This window comes from Myxocyprinus asiaticus, chromosome 2 (genome assembly GCF_019703515.2).
Source record: "Myxocyprinus asiaticus isolate MX2 ecotype Aquarium Trade chromosome 2, UBuf_Myxa_2, whole genome shotgun sequence".
Classification (NCBI taxonomy): Eukaryota; Metazoa; Chordata; class Actinopteri; order Cypriniformes; family Catostomidae; genus Myxocyprinus; species Myxocyprinus asiaticus.
The window spans coordinates 55,712,958-55,732,397 of NC_059345.1; the positions used below are offsets into that span (position 1 = coordinate 55,712,958).

The 19,440-nt window shown below is 37.8% G+C and overlaps 1 protein-coding gene across 1 annotated transcript in view; it reads right to left on the minus strand.

Annotated features, from left to right (window-relative positions):
• LOC127416566 (disintegrin and metalloproteinase domain-containing protein 33-like) overlaps positions 1-19,440 on the minus strand; it is a 187,335-nt gene that overhangs the window by 135,683 nt on the left and 32,212 nt on the right. The window contains exon 3 of the mRNA XM_051655992.1: positions 3,158-3,234. Coding sequence (XP_051511952.1) covers positions 3,158-3,234 — 77 coding nt within the window. The remainder of the gene's footprint in view (positions 1-3,157; positions 3,235-19,440) is intronic.

Sequence of the window (19,440 nt, forward strand, 5' to 3'; positions counted from 1 at the left end):
CCATTTCTCCCCTCTCCAAATTAGATGACTAACATAATCGCCACAGTACCTCAAAATACCAAATGTTAAAGGACAATCTTCTGCATAATTCAGTAACTCCCAGTAACTTTTAACGCAATAAAAGCCTAAAGCATGCCTTGTCGTTCACTTGTATCTGCTCACTTCACGTTCTATAAACGGTCTCGCCTTTCAATTAAATACCAGCTCAGATGCAAACACATGCAAATATACCAAATCACACATTTATTGGAAGAGTGTAGGTCTAAAGTGGATGCCAAATGTTGCACTTATCAGAAACAGTAAGTCTAAGCCTGTGTGAAAAAATTTGAAAATAACACAAAATGATACCACTTTCTACGTCATTTAAGACTTGGTGCATGGCCCAGGGGTGCCATCACATGTGATAATGGCCTATTGCCGAATTTTTCAAACAAGGTGTTTATTATAGATGTAGTTACTGTTTACAAACTAATGCGCCGCCCGCCACTTCCAGGTTCTTTTGGCAGCCCCGAAAAAACAGCTGTCTAAGAGCACTTCGCTCAAATTGCACTGAAACTGAACAAAAAGTGCTGTTTGTGGAGTTGAAACACCCCATTTCCAATAGTTTATTGGAGATTTGGGCTTGTTTAAATTTACACCAGGATCATTGGATCAGGAAAAACTCAGGATTTTACATAAATTAGGATATTTCATGGGTCACTGTCATTGTTATCATGTCTGCTCTATTGACCCACAGCAACTAATGGTGGATATTAACTTTTTTTATGAAGTAATCACGTAAATTCCGATCGCAAATGGCTGTTTTTAATTTACCCAGATGAAGGGTTTTGTTTATATGTACAGTACATTTATTCTCATTTATACATTTATATACATTTATTTAGTACATTTTACTTACCAGTTAATGTTCAATAAGGAATAAGGTTCATTATTATTCACAAGATATGACGTTGGAGACACTATGTTTTTGCTGATGGGGCATGTTTCCACATACTCACATTTTTCTTTCCATGCCCTCACATCAATTTAAAACACTTAATTATCTAATCAAAATAACAAAATATGCATAGAAGTGAGGATAAAAATATGGAGGAATATTGACAGATACAGCAAATCCCAATGAGGTGTCAGTAATTATTTTTTATTTCACCTCTTCTGCTGTTATACTTTAGAAAGTTCCAAAAAGCAACTATCGGCACCAATTTTTTCGGTAAAACCGATATATCGGTCTACCCGATGTAGTAATGCTTGCATGTATATACTGTATATCAAGGATGGCTTTTAGGTTTATAAAGTATTTAAATATATTTTTATAAATTTAGTATCTCTTACTTAAATCTCATCCATATAAATGTTATGGATGGTTACTGTCACTTTAAGAAAACACATAAAGAATGTGGATTTCAGTTTTGACAATAAAGCTGTACTGTATAAGGACTAGGGATGTGCACAGTAACCATTTGTAATATTCTTTTAACCGCGAGAGTTCACAAACGGTTACTCAGTTATTTGTCAGGAGTGAAACAACCTGAACTGGTCTAACAACATCCTCAGTGGCTCCTTCCTGCCCTTTTGAGGAGAACCTCACAGACTGTGCAAGCTGCGTGCTCTGCTTACTTTTGTGTTGTTGAAGGCACTCCACTCCAAGTAATGCAATGTAAAGAAGCAATTATACAAATGGCACTCTATCTCAAGAATAGCTTAGTCTATAGATCAGGCACATTCATTAAAATGTCCTCAAGCTAGCCTCCATTTGCTGGACCCATTACAATGAAAATGTGATCTAGATACTATGGTGGTCCTCCATGCTCATCTTCATTTTCTTCTTTTCTACCTGCTTGTGAGAGTGCTCCATCTTGTAAAAACTACCCCCAAATTTTACTGCTTTTAGGGTTCATTTCAGCCTCGTACAATGCTCAGGAAGTCATGCTGCTCTGTGTTTATGTGTGTCAATGCGTGTGTGTGTGTGTGTGTGTGTGTGTGTGTCCATTTTTCTGACCTACATTTGGAGAAGCACACTGGCCAAGACAGCAAACAAGAGAATGCAAGGTTAATATGTGTTTAAAATAAACATAAGCTCTGACGAGTAACATTGATGTGGACCCACACTTTCAGAGGAGGAAAAGACAATTACAGTGATACTCAGAATGAGACTATAACTTCATGGGATTCAGCATTTGGAAAAGCAATCAGAGGGTGACTGAGATGCCTGATCCCTTTTTCTCATCAGATTTGCAACTCAAGTAATTTTTTCAACTTTCTAAACTCTTGGACTGTATGGGCCATTTTACCAGCTGCAGATTAAATGCAACACCACACCCAAGTCCTCTCCTATTAAAATTTGCTTAACAGCCCGATCTAGTTACGGAAGATGTGTGACTTTCAGTGGCATGCCACAAAAAATCTTTCCTTCACATCACAAGAAAGCTGTTGACCTGTCTATACACTGCCAACCTACAGCAGTTCTGACATTACAATCAGTGCACATCTTGTTTTGTTCTGTACGCTGTGCACACAAATCATCGATCAATATTTCTGAGTGATACATTGTTTGATTGATTATGATTCTGTATAAAAACATTTATGTCACCCCTGTGTGGCATTAAAATGTCTGTGTATAAATGCAGCTACGATGCTGCTGCTATGCAGTTTAAAAACCACAAAGCTACAGTTAAGTAAATTTAACGGCATGAGAGCCACGTAGAGTTGCAACCTCCCCGCACGGCTGGGGTGGCTTTGGTAAAAAACTAAAAAAGGATTTCTTACCAAATATTACAATGCTTATGAATTCAACAGTGACAACTGACATCACATTTTGAATAACAGTTTGCAATAAAATATTTCAGCGGTCCATTAAGATATTGAAAATCTTATCTGTAATCCAGTCTGCTTATGCTCCATTTTTAATAAAGGCTTTTCATTTACTCTAAGCAGTCAGCTACATGACAGAAGGGATGAGCATTATGAAATCTTCTAGTCAGAGTAATTGTTTCTCAGCAGGAAGGGTGAAAGACACAGATTAGGTCAGAAAATAAGACAAGCATAATTTCAAAGATTGTGTTAGGGGATTTAGCAAATGTCAGTCAGTCAGTGTCTAGTAATCAGATTTATTTTCCGCAATTATGTGCAAGCCATTCATTAAAAAAAATGTACTTACTGATTCCGTTCAACTTGTAGAACCAGTTTCATGTCCTGGGCTGAGACCAGAATCTCCCCTCTCTCTGGGAACTGGTCCTGATGAGACAGAAAACCACCAAAGGTGATTAAAATAAAAATAAAAACACTATTCAATTTAAAGACCAGAGCTGTCAGTGGCATTTCTGGGGGCATATGACTGTAGCTGGGGGGCATAAGACACAATCTGTTGCATTAGAGTTATTATTTAAAAGTAAACTTGAAATGACGTTCGCAACCCATTTTACTAATGTGACGTATTTCTGAGTGAAACAGGATATTCAAAGATATATATATTTTTTACAATACCTTCAACAGTAGCCTTAAGCAATGTCTAAATGGCTATTTGTTCACTGGTTGAAGGAATAGTTCACCCAAAATTTAAATTCTATTATCATTTACTCACCCATTTACATGTTCCAAACCCATATGACTTTCTTTCTTCTGACAAACACGAGACTCGCAAAAACCAAGGTTTGATATTACCGACAGAGCCAATATAATGGATTTCAGAACTGTTTATGTACTTTATAATGTTTTTGTTGTTGTTATTGTTGTTGTTTTTTTTTTTTTTTATGTGAAAAACTACTTAACTTGCAGAAAGTGATTGCATACCTTCAGAAGACTTGATATTTAAAGTCACATGGACTACATTTATGACACTTTAAACTAAAGTAAAATCTCTGTGCCATTAAATTATTTCCTTTTGTGTTTTGTAGAAAAACTAAAGTCAAATGGGTTTGCAATGACATTTTTGGGTGAACAATACCTTTAACCAATAGACTGTGCAGACTGTGTGATGATGAATATAAAAAAGGAAACTCTTTTCAGAGGCAGCACAAGTTATTATAATGAGAGATTACAAACACACTATTATGATTTTAAGATATTGTAAGTGTTGAATTCCACAGTTTCAAATATATAGAAGTCAAATAGAAAATTAGCTTTATTTTTAGTCTGTTTTACACTTAAGCCCTGTCACTAAGGCAAGACACAGTGTTGAAGCCAATGGGCCATAACTAGCATCCAGTATCTGTAACTGTTTGCTCTACATGCTCTGCTTGTGGTTAGCTGTGCTTCCAGATAAAACGGGTAGGAGGTTGAGGACTTTGATCTAACATGTAAACCCTTTCCAAGAAGTCAGACATCAGTAGACATGAACTCCTCCCTCCAGCCATCAAAAGTCCTGTGATACAAATGGAAAATCTTTTCAGTCCAGCGGCAACCAACATTACTGAGATGTTCTGCAAACCTCAGGGAGAATGTTGTATAAACAGTGCCCCTGTGGGACCAGACCAGACATGACTAAAGAAAGAGTAAACGGATGATTCATAATGTGTTTTGGAGAAACATCTTGCTGCTAGCACATTCTGAGAAAGTAATTCAGTAAAAGTCACATTGAGTATGTTTACATGGACAGTTATAATGGAGCTGCCACTGGTTTTTTGCGTAGTCGAGCTACAGTCTTCATCTCTCTGTCAAATTATACACAAAACCATCCGTAATAGAATAGCTGAAGGAAGGACGTCAGCTGCATTATAGCAGCGTGTCGAAGAAGTCAGCTAACTAGCTTTTCAACAGTGAGACACACAACAGACAACAACCTGGAAAACTTTAAAGCCATGTGCATTTCTTACATTCTTTACGTGTTAATTTTAGTGCAGATCAGATTTTCGTTATCCGTTGTGCTTATGGTAATGTCTGAAGGCAGGAGACAATGCAATTTGCTCCTGGATTGTTCTAACTATACCTCTGCTTTGCCTAACTTAGTGCCTTCAATTTATAAGGACATTATCCTTATAAACTCTGTGTAAAGTGTAATAATGATGCTTAGACTGAGGAGAGATGTTGTGAATAAATAGATGATTAAGAAAATATATGGTTTGTCTATATTTTCCTAACGATCACTGGTATTTTTATAGGTTTGGTTTTATAGGCAATGGCAAGTTCGGGGTCCCCATACCAGGGAGATTACTACAGAAATACCAGGGACAAGGTTAAGCTCTGGTGAGCAAACCTTAACTTCAAGAGTGCTCCAGATAAAGAAACTTTTGTGCTGACATAAGGGCTGCATCTGCGCGTTCAAGATTGTAAGTACCTACTCGGTGCCTTCAGGAGATCAGCATTTCTCGGCTCTTCATGTTCAAAGCTATTGAATGGAATCTAGCTCCTTCCCCACTGTAATGTAGACCCGATCCACCAGTGGAAGATGTCGCTATCACCAAACTCATTGATCGATCAAACAGAACGTAAATATCAATATCCAAACTTCTATTCCAAAGACCTTGGTATTAGTGTATACTATCAGTTTATGATAATGTTCTTTAGATTGCATTTCCTGTGTATCAAATTTCTAGCAAATAATCTAATTATTTGTTTAATTAGAAATAAGTTCTTCGCCTTATTAATAAACAGGTAAACAGCTATTTATCTTTCTATAAGATAATAATAGCCATACTTTGCCATTGTTACATCCAATTCAACCACTTGCATCTTTCCATCTTATGCACTTTATTTACACAATTTATATTATCCTTTAGCATATCAGTACCATTTAGTAGTTGTTGGTTTTTCTTGTGTATCTTTGTTAATAAAATTCATTTTATTACAACTGTGTCTTGCTTGTGTTGATAATACAGTAAGGGCTCTAAATGTTAGGTCAAATCTCACAAATCCTTCAGATTAATCAGATGACCAACTCCTTCCAATTTACATATTTCTAGTTTATTGAATGGCTTATTTGGATCATTCTTACACTGTTAAGGTGAAAGTCCTTAACTGATTCCCCAAAGATGAAGTAAGGGGCTATCTGACATTCATACTCACACACACAAACACACCTTAAGTGACATGTGATCAAAAACCTCAGTTTATCAGAGCATGTGCAAAACACAGAGGCCAATAGAGTTGTTCAGCCATGACGTCAATTTGTAGGTGAGCCCGGAAGTCCAATTCACCATGGGTTCCCTCAGGTTTTTCCTATGGGTTTTTATAATGAGGTTTTTGAACTTATGTGTAAAATAAGGTCTGTGATTAACATTACTTGACGATATGTGGACATTTTTTTCTGCAGCATAAATTACACACAGTCATAACTCAAACGTGAAAAACTCAATACAGCTTCATAATTCCTGTTTGAGGTATGACTGTGTTTAATTTATGTTGTAGAAAAAAAACATCCATGAATCATCAAGTAATGTTTACCACAGACCTTATTTTACACATACAGTAAGTTCAAAAACCCATTATAAAAACCCATAGGAAAATCTTGAGGGAACCTATGGCTAATTCTCTTCCGGGTTTTTGGACTACAAGCTGAACAGCTCTACTGTGGTCCGATTAACATGTATACATGCTGGGCGGAGCATAGATCTGTTAGTTCGATTTAGCAAAAAACGGACTGGTACGATTTCAGTCTAACTTAAGCATTTTATAAAGATGAATTATTGTTAATTATTGTTAATTAAGTCAGACTGAAATTTAACTTTTAAAGTTCATGTAAACACATTCATTGTTTAATGAGTATCATGATGGTGGCACACTGTTAAAAAGACTAGCACTGCTGGTCACCAGCATATGTTGTGTTTTGGATGCTGGTCCAAACTTTTGCTCGGACAAGTGCCAATCACATTTTCTTCTAGTTTCTGTTGAAATCTGTTTTCTGTTGAAAGGGGCATCTGTTTGCACTGACAACTGTGACAGAGGTGTCTGAAGATAAAGTAATTTTATATGTGAAGAGAGCTGGATATTTTTGAGTAATGCATTAGAAAGCAGAGGACTACACAAACACACATCTGTCAGAATGTTCTTGGCTAAATCAGAATTGGGCTCTTTGTGTTAAAGATAAAAGAGACAAGTAGGTTTGAGAGAAGTTCACAGCTCTTAAATCAAATGGGGAAAGGTTGAGAACCTGAGATGGAGGGATGGGGAGTTGGGGGGGGGGGGGGGGGGTCACTTCCTGAACATGCAATCACTTACCAACCCAACAGCTTCATGCTGCTGTCAAAGAGACAGGTGAAGGGATGAGAGAAGTCAGAGAACAACAGAAGAGGGAATTTAAAAAGACAGGCTGCTTGAATGATTGTGAGAGCCAGTTCAATGTATGACAGAAATTGTTTCACTGATTGATTTTATTATTTCTGATTTATTTATGTGAAAAAAAATAAATAGACAATTACAGTCGATGTTTTGTGCTTTGTTAAATGATGCAATATTTATATTGAATGCACACAAAAAAATATTGTTGGTTTAACTTAATTCAATTGTGGACATTGGTTCCACACAATGTAAATTAGTTTATTTGATATTAAATTAAAATGTAGGCTCTACTCAAATACTTTATGTATCAAAAACCTAAATGAATTGAGTTAACCCAACTTAAATTTGATCTGTTCAAATAACTCTATTGAACACTGCAGCTTGTTGCTAGCTAGCTAGCAAAAAACACATAAGCATAATAAACAGCAAAAAAAGAAACATTCTCTCACTTTCAACTGCTTTTATTTTCAGCAAACTTAACATGTGTAAATATTTGTATGAACATAAAAAGATTCAACAACTAAGACATAAACTGAACAAGTTTCACAGACATGTGACTAACAGAAATGGAATTTGGGGGGGGCGTCAAAATCAAAAGTAACAGTCAGAATCTAGTGTGGCCACCAGCTGCATTAAGTACTGCAGCGCATCTCCTCCTCATGGACTGCACCAGATTTGCTAGTTCTTGTTGTGAGATGTTACCCCACTCTTCCACCAAGGCACTTGCAAGTTCCCGGACATTTCTGGGGGGAATGGCCATAGCCCTCACCCACTGATCCAACAGGTCCCAGACGTGCTCAATGGGATTGAGATCCGGGCTCTTCACTGGCCATGGCAGAACACTGACATTCCTGTCTTGCAGGAAATCACGCACAGAACGAGCAGTATGGCTGGTGGCATTGTCATGCTGGAGGGTCATGTCAGGATGAGCCTGCAGGAAGGGTACCACATGAGGGAGGAGGACGTCATCTCTGTAACGCACAGTGTTGAGATTGCCTGCAATGACAACAAGCTCAGTCTGATGATGCTGTGACACACTGCCCCAGACCATGACGGGCCCTCCACCTCCAAATCAATCCCGCTCCAGAGTACAGGCCTCGGTGTAACGCTCATTTATCGATGATAAACGCGAGTCCGAACATCACCTCTGGTGAGACAAAACCACGACTCGTCAGTGAAGAGCACTTTTTGCCAGTCCTGTCTGGTCCAGCAAAGGTGGGTTTGTGCCCATAGGCGACGTTGTTGCCGGTGATGTCTGCCTTACAACAGGCCTACATGCCATCAGCCTATTGCGGACAGTCTGAGCACTGATGGAGGGATTGTGCATTCCTGGTGTAACTCGGGCAGTTGTTGTTGCCATCCTGTACCTGTCCCGCAAGTGTGATATTTGGATGTACCAATCCTGTGCAGGTGTTGTTACACGTGGTCTGCCACTGCAAGGACGATCAGCTGTCCTTCCTGTCTCCCTGTAGCACTGTCTTAGGCATCTCACAGTACAGATATTGCAATTTATTGCCCTGGCCATATCTGCAGTCCTCATGCCTCCATGCAGCATGCCTAAGGAACGTTCACGCAGATGAGCAGGGACCCTGAGCATCTTTCTTTTGGTGTTTTTCAGAGTCAGTAGAAAGGTCTCTTTAGTGTCTCAAGTTTTTATAACTGTGACCTTAATTGCCTACGGTCTGTAAGCTGTTAGTGTCTTAACGACCATTCCACCGGTGCATGTTCATTAATTGTTTACGGTTCATTGAACAAGCATGGAAAACATTGTTTAAACCCTTTACAATAAAGATCTGTAAAGTTATTTGGATTTTTAAAAAATTATCTTTAAAATACAGTGTCCTGAAAAAGGGACACATCATATCACTTTTTGATGACTCCTGCCAATCTGAACAAACCGGTATCAGGGTTTCCACACTTTTTTTACTAATTAATTTCCATGACTATTCCATGACCTTTCCAGTCATTTGGAATTACTGGATAATATTTTTTATTATAAATTCAGACCAATTCACGAATTAATCATTCAAACCCATTTGTGAACTGGTTCGACCAATTAATAGAACAGAACCGACTCAAAATAATGATTTGTTTACAAAATATACATCACTATAGTTTGCACGCAAGTTTTAATTTACACAATATCAGTATTAAGCTGATAAAATATTGTGGAGCAGAGAACGATTAGAGACATATACATTAATTATAGACCTATGTATGACTTTCCAGACCTGTAAAACACAACTTAAAAATTCCAGGTTTTTCTGTGGGAACACTTTAGTATATACAGGTTTAGACAGGCTTGAACAAGAGGACCTGGGACCTTGTTGTAATATTCTGTGTTGAGTCCGGTTACTTATGCCATTGAAATTCAGATTCTCAGACTTTGCAGTCAAAACATACTGTCACAGCCAAAATCAGTAAAACATTTTTTTTATTTTTTTTTGCACTCTGTCACAAGTGCAGGCAATTTAGTCTAGGTCACTCTGGATTCAAAAAAATGCGGAATGGTACATATAAATTACTTATTTCCCTAGAAACCTTCCTTTAATAATGATATCTTGGCTTTAAAAAAGTTTAGATTATGCCCCTTCGGACACTTCTCCCGACTGTTCATTACCTCACTTTAAATATTTATACAAGGGGAATCAGTTGCTCCCCTATTCAAATGATTACATCTGAATGATAAATGAAAGAGGGACACAATGCCAGAGAGGTGCGTACTCAGGTGCATGGTATCCGCAGATGCAGAGCTCATGCTGGGCTGCAAACTTCTGCAGTGTCCTGAAAGACTTCATCATACTGGGGCTTTACATTTGTGCTATTTTTTTTTACACATAATAGAGAAAAAGAGCAGGTTACATTTTAATAACAAAATGGGTATGTGCATTTAAAGGAATAGTTCACCCAAAAATGAAAATTTTGAATAATTTACTCACCCTTGTGTCATTCTGAATCCATTTGAACAAAAAAGGAGAAGTTTAGTAGAATCTTTGAGCTGCTCTTTTCCATTCAATCAAAGTGAATGGGGGCAGATGCAGTCCAGCTCCAAAGATGACAAAAGGGCACCAATAAAGTATCATAAAATGAGTAGACTCGTACACTATATTTAAACTCTTCTGAAGTCAAATTTTAGATCTGAGTGAGTAACAGACCAAAATGTAAGTTGTTATTCACTGAAATAATAACATGTTAACATTTCCATATTTCAAAACCAGTAAAGTACATCACGATTGGTCACATGACATGTGACAACCATTGGCATTTGGCATCACTGATGTCCATCCTGGCATGACAAATCTTCATGTGCTTTATTTGAATATGCACAAACATAAATGAGATTTGAGAGCTATGACAGGGGGTACGATTTTCAGCAAAAAAACTGATGAAATTTTGTGTATTTCTCACACAAAGCTATCATATGGTTTCACAAGACTTGGAGAATAGAGCCCAGTACAGTCCAGTAAAGACTACTTTAATGACACTTTTATGGTGCTTTTTAGGTTGTCATTTTTAGAACTCAAGTAATGTACATCCATCCTCTTCACTTTCATTGTATGAAAAAGAGCACCCAGGGCATTTTGCTTAACGTCCTCTTTTGTGTTCCACACAAAAAAAAGAAAGTCACACGGGTTTGGAATCACATAAGGGTAAGTAACTGATTATAGATTTTTCATTTTGGATGAAGTATACTTTTAACGGAATAGTTCACCCAAAAATGTTAATTCTTTCATCATTTACTCAGCCTTGTGTTGTTCCAAACACAAATGGCTTTCTTTCTTAGTCACCATTTGCAGAATGCTTCTCCCTTTGTGTTCCACAAAGGTAAAAAAGTCATGAGGTGAATAATTGATGCAAGAATTTATGAACATTCCCTTTAAGTAAATTAGGGGACCAAAAAAATAAATAAAATAAAATAAATGACAAAGTTTGACTTCTAAATGCACCCGCCTTATGGTTGCAATTACTTTTCTAAATGATGTAATAATCTGTATCAGTGTCTTTCAGGGTAGGCAATTCCACACTAAAATAATGAACTCTGGATGCAGCAACAAGAGCTGTAAGGACTGAAAATAATGTAGGCACTTGAGGTCTTTTGAAAACACTGAAAGTATAGAGACACATTAAAATCTGAAGTGTTTTCACACTCTTTTCACACTCATGCTCAGTCTCCTTCATAGCATGAAGACCACCAGCTTGTACTTTGCTTCACTGGATATTAGTAGAGTATATAAGAGGTTTTGAACATGAAATACTTTTTCAAAGATAATTAGAGGCCATTAGATAGCGTATAATAGTGGACTGGGACCAAAGAGGCGCCTCATGAAAGTATGTTTACACCAGGCAGGGCAATCAAAGGAAATATGATTTCACATGAAATCCACTCTCTTTTCAATAACACATCCATAATTTCATATCCACTTGGTGAAGAAGATAATACCCAGTAACTGTTTCTTTCAGTTTACATTTGCCTTTGAACTTACTAGACACATTTTGACTAATGGAGGTATAAATTATTGAGCTTCTTAGCGCTAGACATATGAGAGCTTTTGCAGCACAGTTATCACATTTTGAGACATGCAGAATCAGTCCACTCGGCATCCATCTTTGGAACTTTCCCAGGCAGGCTGGGCAGCTGTTTTCTATGTAAACGAGTGGCATAAAAGTACAGCTCCTTTCTACTTAAATGGGGAAAGACAGAAATCTCCAAAAGGGTTTTTCAAGATCAAAGAACATATTTCAAACCAGCAATAAAATCTGACAACAGTGGTATCATAAATTGTGCTTCTTTAGCTCAGGTCACACACACAAAAAAAAATCTTTATTTTTCAGGCTGGTTCATCTAATGCGTATTCTTGAGTTGATTGACAGTTAATCTCTGTATCTAAAAGCTGATTGGCTCTTTTACCTGTAAGGCGGGACTTTTCTACAACCGTTGGGCATTCCATTTTCTCCAATTAATTTTAATAGAATTGGTCCATCTCTGCTAAATAGTCTCTAATGAAATTCCATCCTGTAGGACTCACCTTCACTTATTGTTCCTGTGTAACTATGTCTAAGAAAAGTCACAAGGTAGAGAGATGCAACAAAGATGATATGTGGGAAATTAACTGGGGCTAAAGGCAGCTAGCCGCATTCAGATGGTTTAATGGCTCCTGGCAACCAAAAAAGCACTGAAAATGCAAATATGGGATTTTGATAGACATTTCTCTTTTAGATTTGTTGAGGACCAGTTACATCTGCATTAGTCCCGCATAGCCAGACTTCTGATTATTGGCGTAAAGCCTTGGTCACTTTGCGGCTGACTTAAATACAGCAACCAACAACAATTTGTTTTTTTAGGGGCTGGGCATGCAGTTTAGGGGCAGGTTTATCTGAAATAGGTCTGCAAACAGCTGTAAGAAAACACACACACGGACGTTACATAAAGCCAGTCAGACTAGAATTTGTCATATAGAAAAACTGCTTTCTATTTTTATGTTCAATGTGTATCTGACAGTCAGTGAACAGACTGTGGGTGTCGGTGGGCATGCTGAGACTACATTTAAATGTATTTATTTAGCAGATGCTTTTATCCAAAGCGACTTGAGAAATACTACAACAGGTTACAGCAAGGCGCGTGTATAGTGGCGCACAAATGACAAGATTCGAGTTTGGGCACTGTATCACAAAAACTTACCAATGACCTTCAATCTTCTAAGGCTGTGCAGTATTCAATTGCTGATTTATGCTTTTAAATCCTTTCAAGAATACCTGATACAAAGGTAGTTCTTTGTACCTGTGTTTTATTGTATTACTTCCTTTATTACTAAACTACTATATGTCAATGTCATTGAGAATAATTGCATTTAAGTATATACCTAGCTGGTTCAGACTTGTTTGACATGGCATTCAAAGTCTCTTACAATTCAGTAGAGAGGGTTTGCTATAAGGAGCACACACAAAAACACACTTACTACACACATTCACTCTCATAAATCTAACCATGGCACAGAAAGCAGTAAAAACATGTAGGGCGACTAAAAGGACAAAATGAAAAGCCGCACATCATAGGTAATAAGTATTATAGTGCAATTATTTTTTGCTTTGACAAAAAAACAATTCCAAAGCAGACTCAATTTAAAAATTCCTCTAGCACAATTATTATTTTTTTTCATGTTAGTATGTGAATGAGTAATTATGACGGCTTGATTACGTACGTTTCACATTCTTCTTAAAAAGCAAAATCTTCAAACCTTTCTGCTATTTCCACTTTTTAAAGCAAGGGTTCTTTCCAGTGGGGATGAAAAATATGCCTCACAACAGATAAATCTGCCAGTTCTGCAATAGCGCAGAACTAATAAAATAATAATTAATATGAATAGATTTCGGTCTTCAGTTTGGCCAGTCATTGCCACACACATCCATCTCTCACAAAAATGAGTCATCTGTCCAACAAAACAACGCTGAATGAAGAAACATGATTAAATACTAATAAAACCGGCCATGGCTCAGCCAGTTTTTGTACACTGTTGGTGTGTATGTGTGTGTCTGCGCATTCATTGCTCATTTTCTTTTTCTAAACTCCCCGCATCACTTTATGTAAGATTTGCTGAACCACACAAAAAGTGCCTTTCAGTTGGAGCATGTGGACCGTGCCAGTCTGTGTTATTATGTGGCTTATCAAATCCCATTACTGGCCCGGGCAGTGAACACAAACACACAATAACACATACCTGTCTTGCTTCAGACTAACAAACACACACAATAACACACTCACATCATACATAAAATTAAACTGGTCTATTAAAACCAGTTAATTAAAGTTCTTAATTATAATTCACTAAACAGGTGTGCCACTTTTGTGCAAGGTATCTCAGCGCAAAAACCTATATCTTATTCACTAACCACCTGTGATCCACTTTAATTTTTTTAAGCGCAAACACAAGATTGTGCCTTCTTGACAAAATTCAGCACTATTTATCTGACACAGTTAACATTACTCTACTACTGCCCTCTGAATGATACTTGTATCATTTGTGTCAATGATGGTATACACTGAAGAGCCAAAACATTATGACCACCTGCCTAATATGCTGTTGGTCCTTCACGTGCCACCAAAACAGCACCGACCTGTCTAGGCATGGACTCTACAAGACCCCTGATGTTGTCCTGTGGTATCTGGTATTGCTGGGCGATATGTCTTAAAAAACTATATCTTGATATTTTTCAGCAAATTGACAATATTAGATATATCCCGATAATTATGTATTTGCTCTAAAATGGCTCAAAAGTGTTTTGTTTTTTTGTTGTTGTTGTTTTGTTTGTTTTTTATCAGAGGAACCATCATTTCATCCAAACAGCCACTGCAGCCAAGTAGATTAAATATTTTAAAGACATTAAATTAAAATATAATAATTCGTTTTTCATTAAATAAACACAAAGGAGAATGAAATTGATTTCATTTTCATTGATATGCACTTTATATTTATATTGCATATACAATGATACATAGTATCTTAATAAAAAGCATTATTTACCTTCAAATATTTTTACTAATACGTTTTTGTGAATGAACAAGTGTGCAAAGCTACTTCACTGGCGTATTTTTGAAACCCCAGTTGAACATTGCATAATACTAAATTATTACTGTGGGACACGTCAGGTTTATTATTATAATATAATGCTGAATTATCATTATTATTCTGATTATTAGATTTGCGTTATACAAAAGTAGTATATTTCTGTCCTGTTTACTTCAACTCCACCTGGAGCTTTTATTTCGACACAGAAAGGGCAATGTGTATTTGACAGTTTACAATGTTCCGCATTTCCTGAAAAGCTGTAATCTCCTCCTTTTCTGTTATACGGTGCCGCGTTTGTAGATTTGTATAATATCTTGTAGCGGTTACTAATGTTTGGAATTGCGTGAATGCTTGATCCTGCTTTATTTTGATTTCACAGTGCACAGATCAGTGCGTCACTGGTTCGTTTTGAGTCACACATAGATTGTGTTTATCTGTCTTTAAATCACAGCCTTTTGTGGATTTATAATCATATATGACCAACTTGCCATTTTGATATTGTAAAGGTAGGTGGCACATCTCAAACTGGCGTCCACATGAATGGCCGGACCCAGGGTTTCCCAGCTGAACATTACCCAGAGTATCACAATCCCATCGGGCTCATCGAATCAGGCGATCTTCTTCCACTACTAAAGGTACGGTTCCGACCCTCGCGTGTCCATTGTAGGTGCTTTTGACGGTGGACAGGGGTCATCATGGGCACTCTGACTGGTCTGCTGCTACACAGCCCCATACGCAGCAGGGTACGATGCACTGTGTGTTGTGACACATTCCTCTCATAACCATCATTAAAATTTTCTGTGACTTGTGCCACAGTAGACCTTCTGTCGGTTCGGCCAGAAGGGATAGACCTCGTTGCCCTCGCACATTGATAAGCCTTGGACGCCCAACACCCTGTCGCCAGTTTGGAGTTTGTCCCTCTTCGGACCACTGTTGGTAGGTACTCACCACTGATGACCAGGAGCACCCCACAAGCCTTGCCATTTCAGAGATGCTCTGACCCAATCATCTGACCATAACAATTTGGCCCTTGTCAAAGTCACTCAAGTCTTTACTCCTGCCCATTTCTCCTGCATTCAACACGATGATTATGAGAACTGATTGTTCGCTTACCATCTAATCTACCCAGACCTTGACATGTGGCCTTGTTAGGAGATGATCAATGTTATTCGCTTCACTTGTGAGTAGTCATAATGTTTTGGCTCATCAGTCAATTACCTATAAATATTTTAGTATATAATTACGGTGGCCGAAGAGTGCACAACACAACTAAATTAACAAAAAGCAAATAAAAGCTGAAAACACAACGAAAATAAGCCACAACCCAACAAAATTAATCCACTACACAGCAGAAATAAGCTACAACACCACGAAATTAAGTCACAACATGAAGAAAATAAAAAAGATACAACACAACAAAATGATCAGAAAATAAATAGTTTAAAAAAACGCTGTACTTATTTGTCCTTAAGTGCTCTGGCCAGTACCTGGTTAGGTTTATACCAGAATTCAATGCACATAACTATACAAAACTTCACATAATTGAAGGTGTTAGGGTTGTAGCCCCCACTCGGAGGGTGAAGCGCTCTGGGGTAAAAACCTTCAGTTGTAGTGAACTCTTGTAGTATCTTGCAGTGGGACGAGCAGCTCTCTGCATCTTCAGTGCAGCCTCATGATCTCTCATGCATTGAGTTAGACTCCCACGACTTAAAATACAGTGCTTAATATTTATTTTCTGTTAATTTTGCTGTGCTTGGGCTTTTCTGTTGTGGCTTTAGTTCATTGCTGTGTTGCCTTTTTGTGTGTGTGTGTGTGTTGCGGCTTTATTTTGTTGCTGTGTTGCCTTTTTGTGTGTGTGTGTGTGTGTTGCGGCTTTATTTCATTGCTGTGTTGCCTTTTTGTGTGTGTGTGTGTGTTGCGGCTTTATTTTGTTGTTTTGTGGTTTATTTCCATATTGTTTTCACATTGCTTTGCTAATTTGGTTGTGTTATGCACTTCTCAGCCACCATACATATAACTGAATATGCAATTAGCAAAAAAATAAAATACACAATTACCATACAATTAAGAGGTGAAACCCATGATATGGCTAATACGAGTTCAATGGAAGAACCTTAATTATTAATAATTAAATTCAATTAATTAAAGTACATTTCAAGCCCTGCTTGTCGTGATATAAATAGGACCCAGATGCAGGAGTAAAAATATATCAATGTTTAATGAGGGAAAAGTTCAGGTATATGATGAAAACATATGAAGTAGCACAAACAAAGGAACGGTCCAGAGACCAGGTGTTAAAAGATGAAGGTGGAGGACTCTGACATCGGCAGCTGCAGCGGGGAGAGAGTAGAGGTAATGTATATTCCAGGGTGTGAGATGGCGTCGACTGGAGCAGAGAGAAACAGAGGTGAGAAATCCTGGTGAATGGAGCTGATGGTAATGGCTGGAGCACAGGAAAATAGGCAAAAATATCCAGACTAAAAAATACAGAGAACAGCATGAGAACACGAGTAACAAAGCACACAACAAGAGAACGATCCAATACTGAACTCACACAAAAGGGCTGCTTATAAGGGAGAGAGAAGATAGTGTGCAGGTGCCGAGCTAATCAAGCAGCGGCTGGTAATGAGCATTGCTGGGCAACGCTGCCGCGTGATTAACTCCGCACCAGCAACAACACGAGGGAGACACACAGAAACAAACCAGCAGAATGAATCCTCCTTGACACTGCTAGCCATCCTGAAATAACAGTGTGTAGAAAATCCAAAGGCTGCAAATAGGTTGATTCAAACTTGAACTGTGCTGAAGAGCATGTTTACTGACACTTTTGAAAAATATGTTATATATCCGCTCAGCAAAGACAGTACAAAATTCATAGCTAATAATGTGGAGAGTTAACGTGTGTGAATTTGAATGAATTTTTCTAATCTTTTCAACCTCTGTACCAGGAACGCATATTCTTCTTCTTGTGTGTGTGACCCAAATGTCGGTACAGTTCATCTGCGAGAGCCACGGCATATGAGCCTATTCTGTCATAGCTGCAAATTCAGCAGCAACTTCAAATACTTTACTTTTTAAAAGTGGGACTTCAGTCCCAATTCAATTCAAATGTTGGCTTTACTTTGGAAGGTCAACAAAGCATAACACACTTTTGGTGCAAAACTGGAAACAAGTTTGTGAGGAAGACAAAAAATGCCTTTGGAGGTAGAGAAAGGACAGGAGGTGAGGGAGTTAGGGGATGAAATAGAAAAGATAGAGCCATATAAAGAGTGACTATGATGGAGTGTTGAGTAAACGGGAAGAGAGAATTACTGAGAGAGAGACAGATAGAGGAGAGAAGAAAGAGGAATGTAGGGTGGGGAGAAAACAAATCTAATTCCTTACAGAATTGCCGGTGTCAAACTTGCTTATTTTTGTTTCTTGGGCATCCTCCCGTCTAATTTTGCACTTTTGCTCTTTTTGCTCTTGCTCTCTGATTGAACTCTGAATGTGTTCTGCCTAATAAATGCTTTATTTTTATTACATTTTACATAGCTGTAAAACACCAAAACGTTGGTGCAACAATCATAACTTGCTGTAGCGATAGAGACTAAAAAGTGAAAAATTCTACTAGTTGTAACTAGTGAAAGTTCACTTTATACTGCCCTACAAAGACAAAACGCAGTAACTTTTCCTCTTTTAATACTTGCTTCACCTTTTCAGGAAAAAAGACTTATATTTCTATTTCATATCTTAGATTTAGAAGGATCTATAGAGTTCTGACATTATCAGCATGTTGCATTTTCAGTAGCTATGAGCCACTTTTTCTGAGAGGGAAAAAAACTAATACAATTTCCTTTCTGTACATTTCTTAAGTGCACACTTATGTCTTAATATTATATTATTATTATTGATTGTTATGAATAAGAGTATTGATGTGAATTCTGGGCCATTCATGTTTTCCTCTCATTCTGAGTTTCTGTACTCTTTTTTAATTATCAGGTCTAAAGAAACACAAAAGTAACTCACAATTTAGCTGACATGGCACAGACTGGAGTGGCTTCAGAACAGGGAGGTCTATAATACCTCGAGAGAGCTATTCGTCAGCATTGCCATTCATCTCAAAGGCAGTTACTTGGCTGGGACAATTAGTCCTGGAAGTACACAACCTGCATGCTGCCATCTTTGCTCATGGGCACTCAGTTCAGGGCACTTTGAGCCAATAGTCGTAAATGCCATGTGACTAGGGATGTAGACAGTTAATTAACTGGTTAACTACCATTAACAATTTGTTCAACTGATACTATCATTTAAAAATGTATGTTGTTATTTTAGAAGAAACAATTAAAGAAAGGTAATTTGGTGGGTTTATCACATAGGGCACGTTACATTAGGGTGAAATTTTAAGTGTAAAACTCTGTTTTCCTCAGTCTGAAAGATCGTGATGAAGTGCGCAGTTACAAAGAGTGCTGTCTGGGACAATTTCGGCCGTGAAAATGACATGTTCAGTAGAAGCACGTGTACAATGTGGTACCATATAAGAATCAAACATATGCAAGCCTCAACATCTAAAAGCATATGTTTACAGCCCAGCATTTCATCCATGTTGCAAGGCAGAAAGTGCGATGCCTTTGGAGCGGGTATTTTGAACTGCCTGTCTTTACCATCAACCGGCTGCGTACTA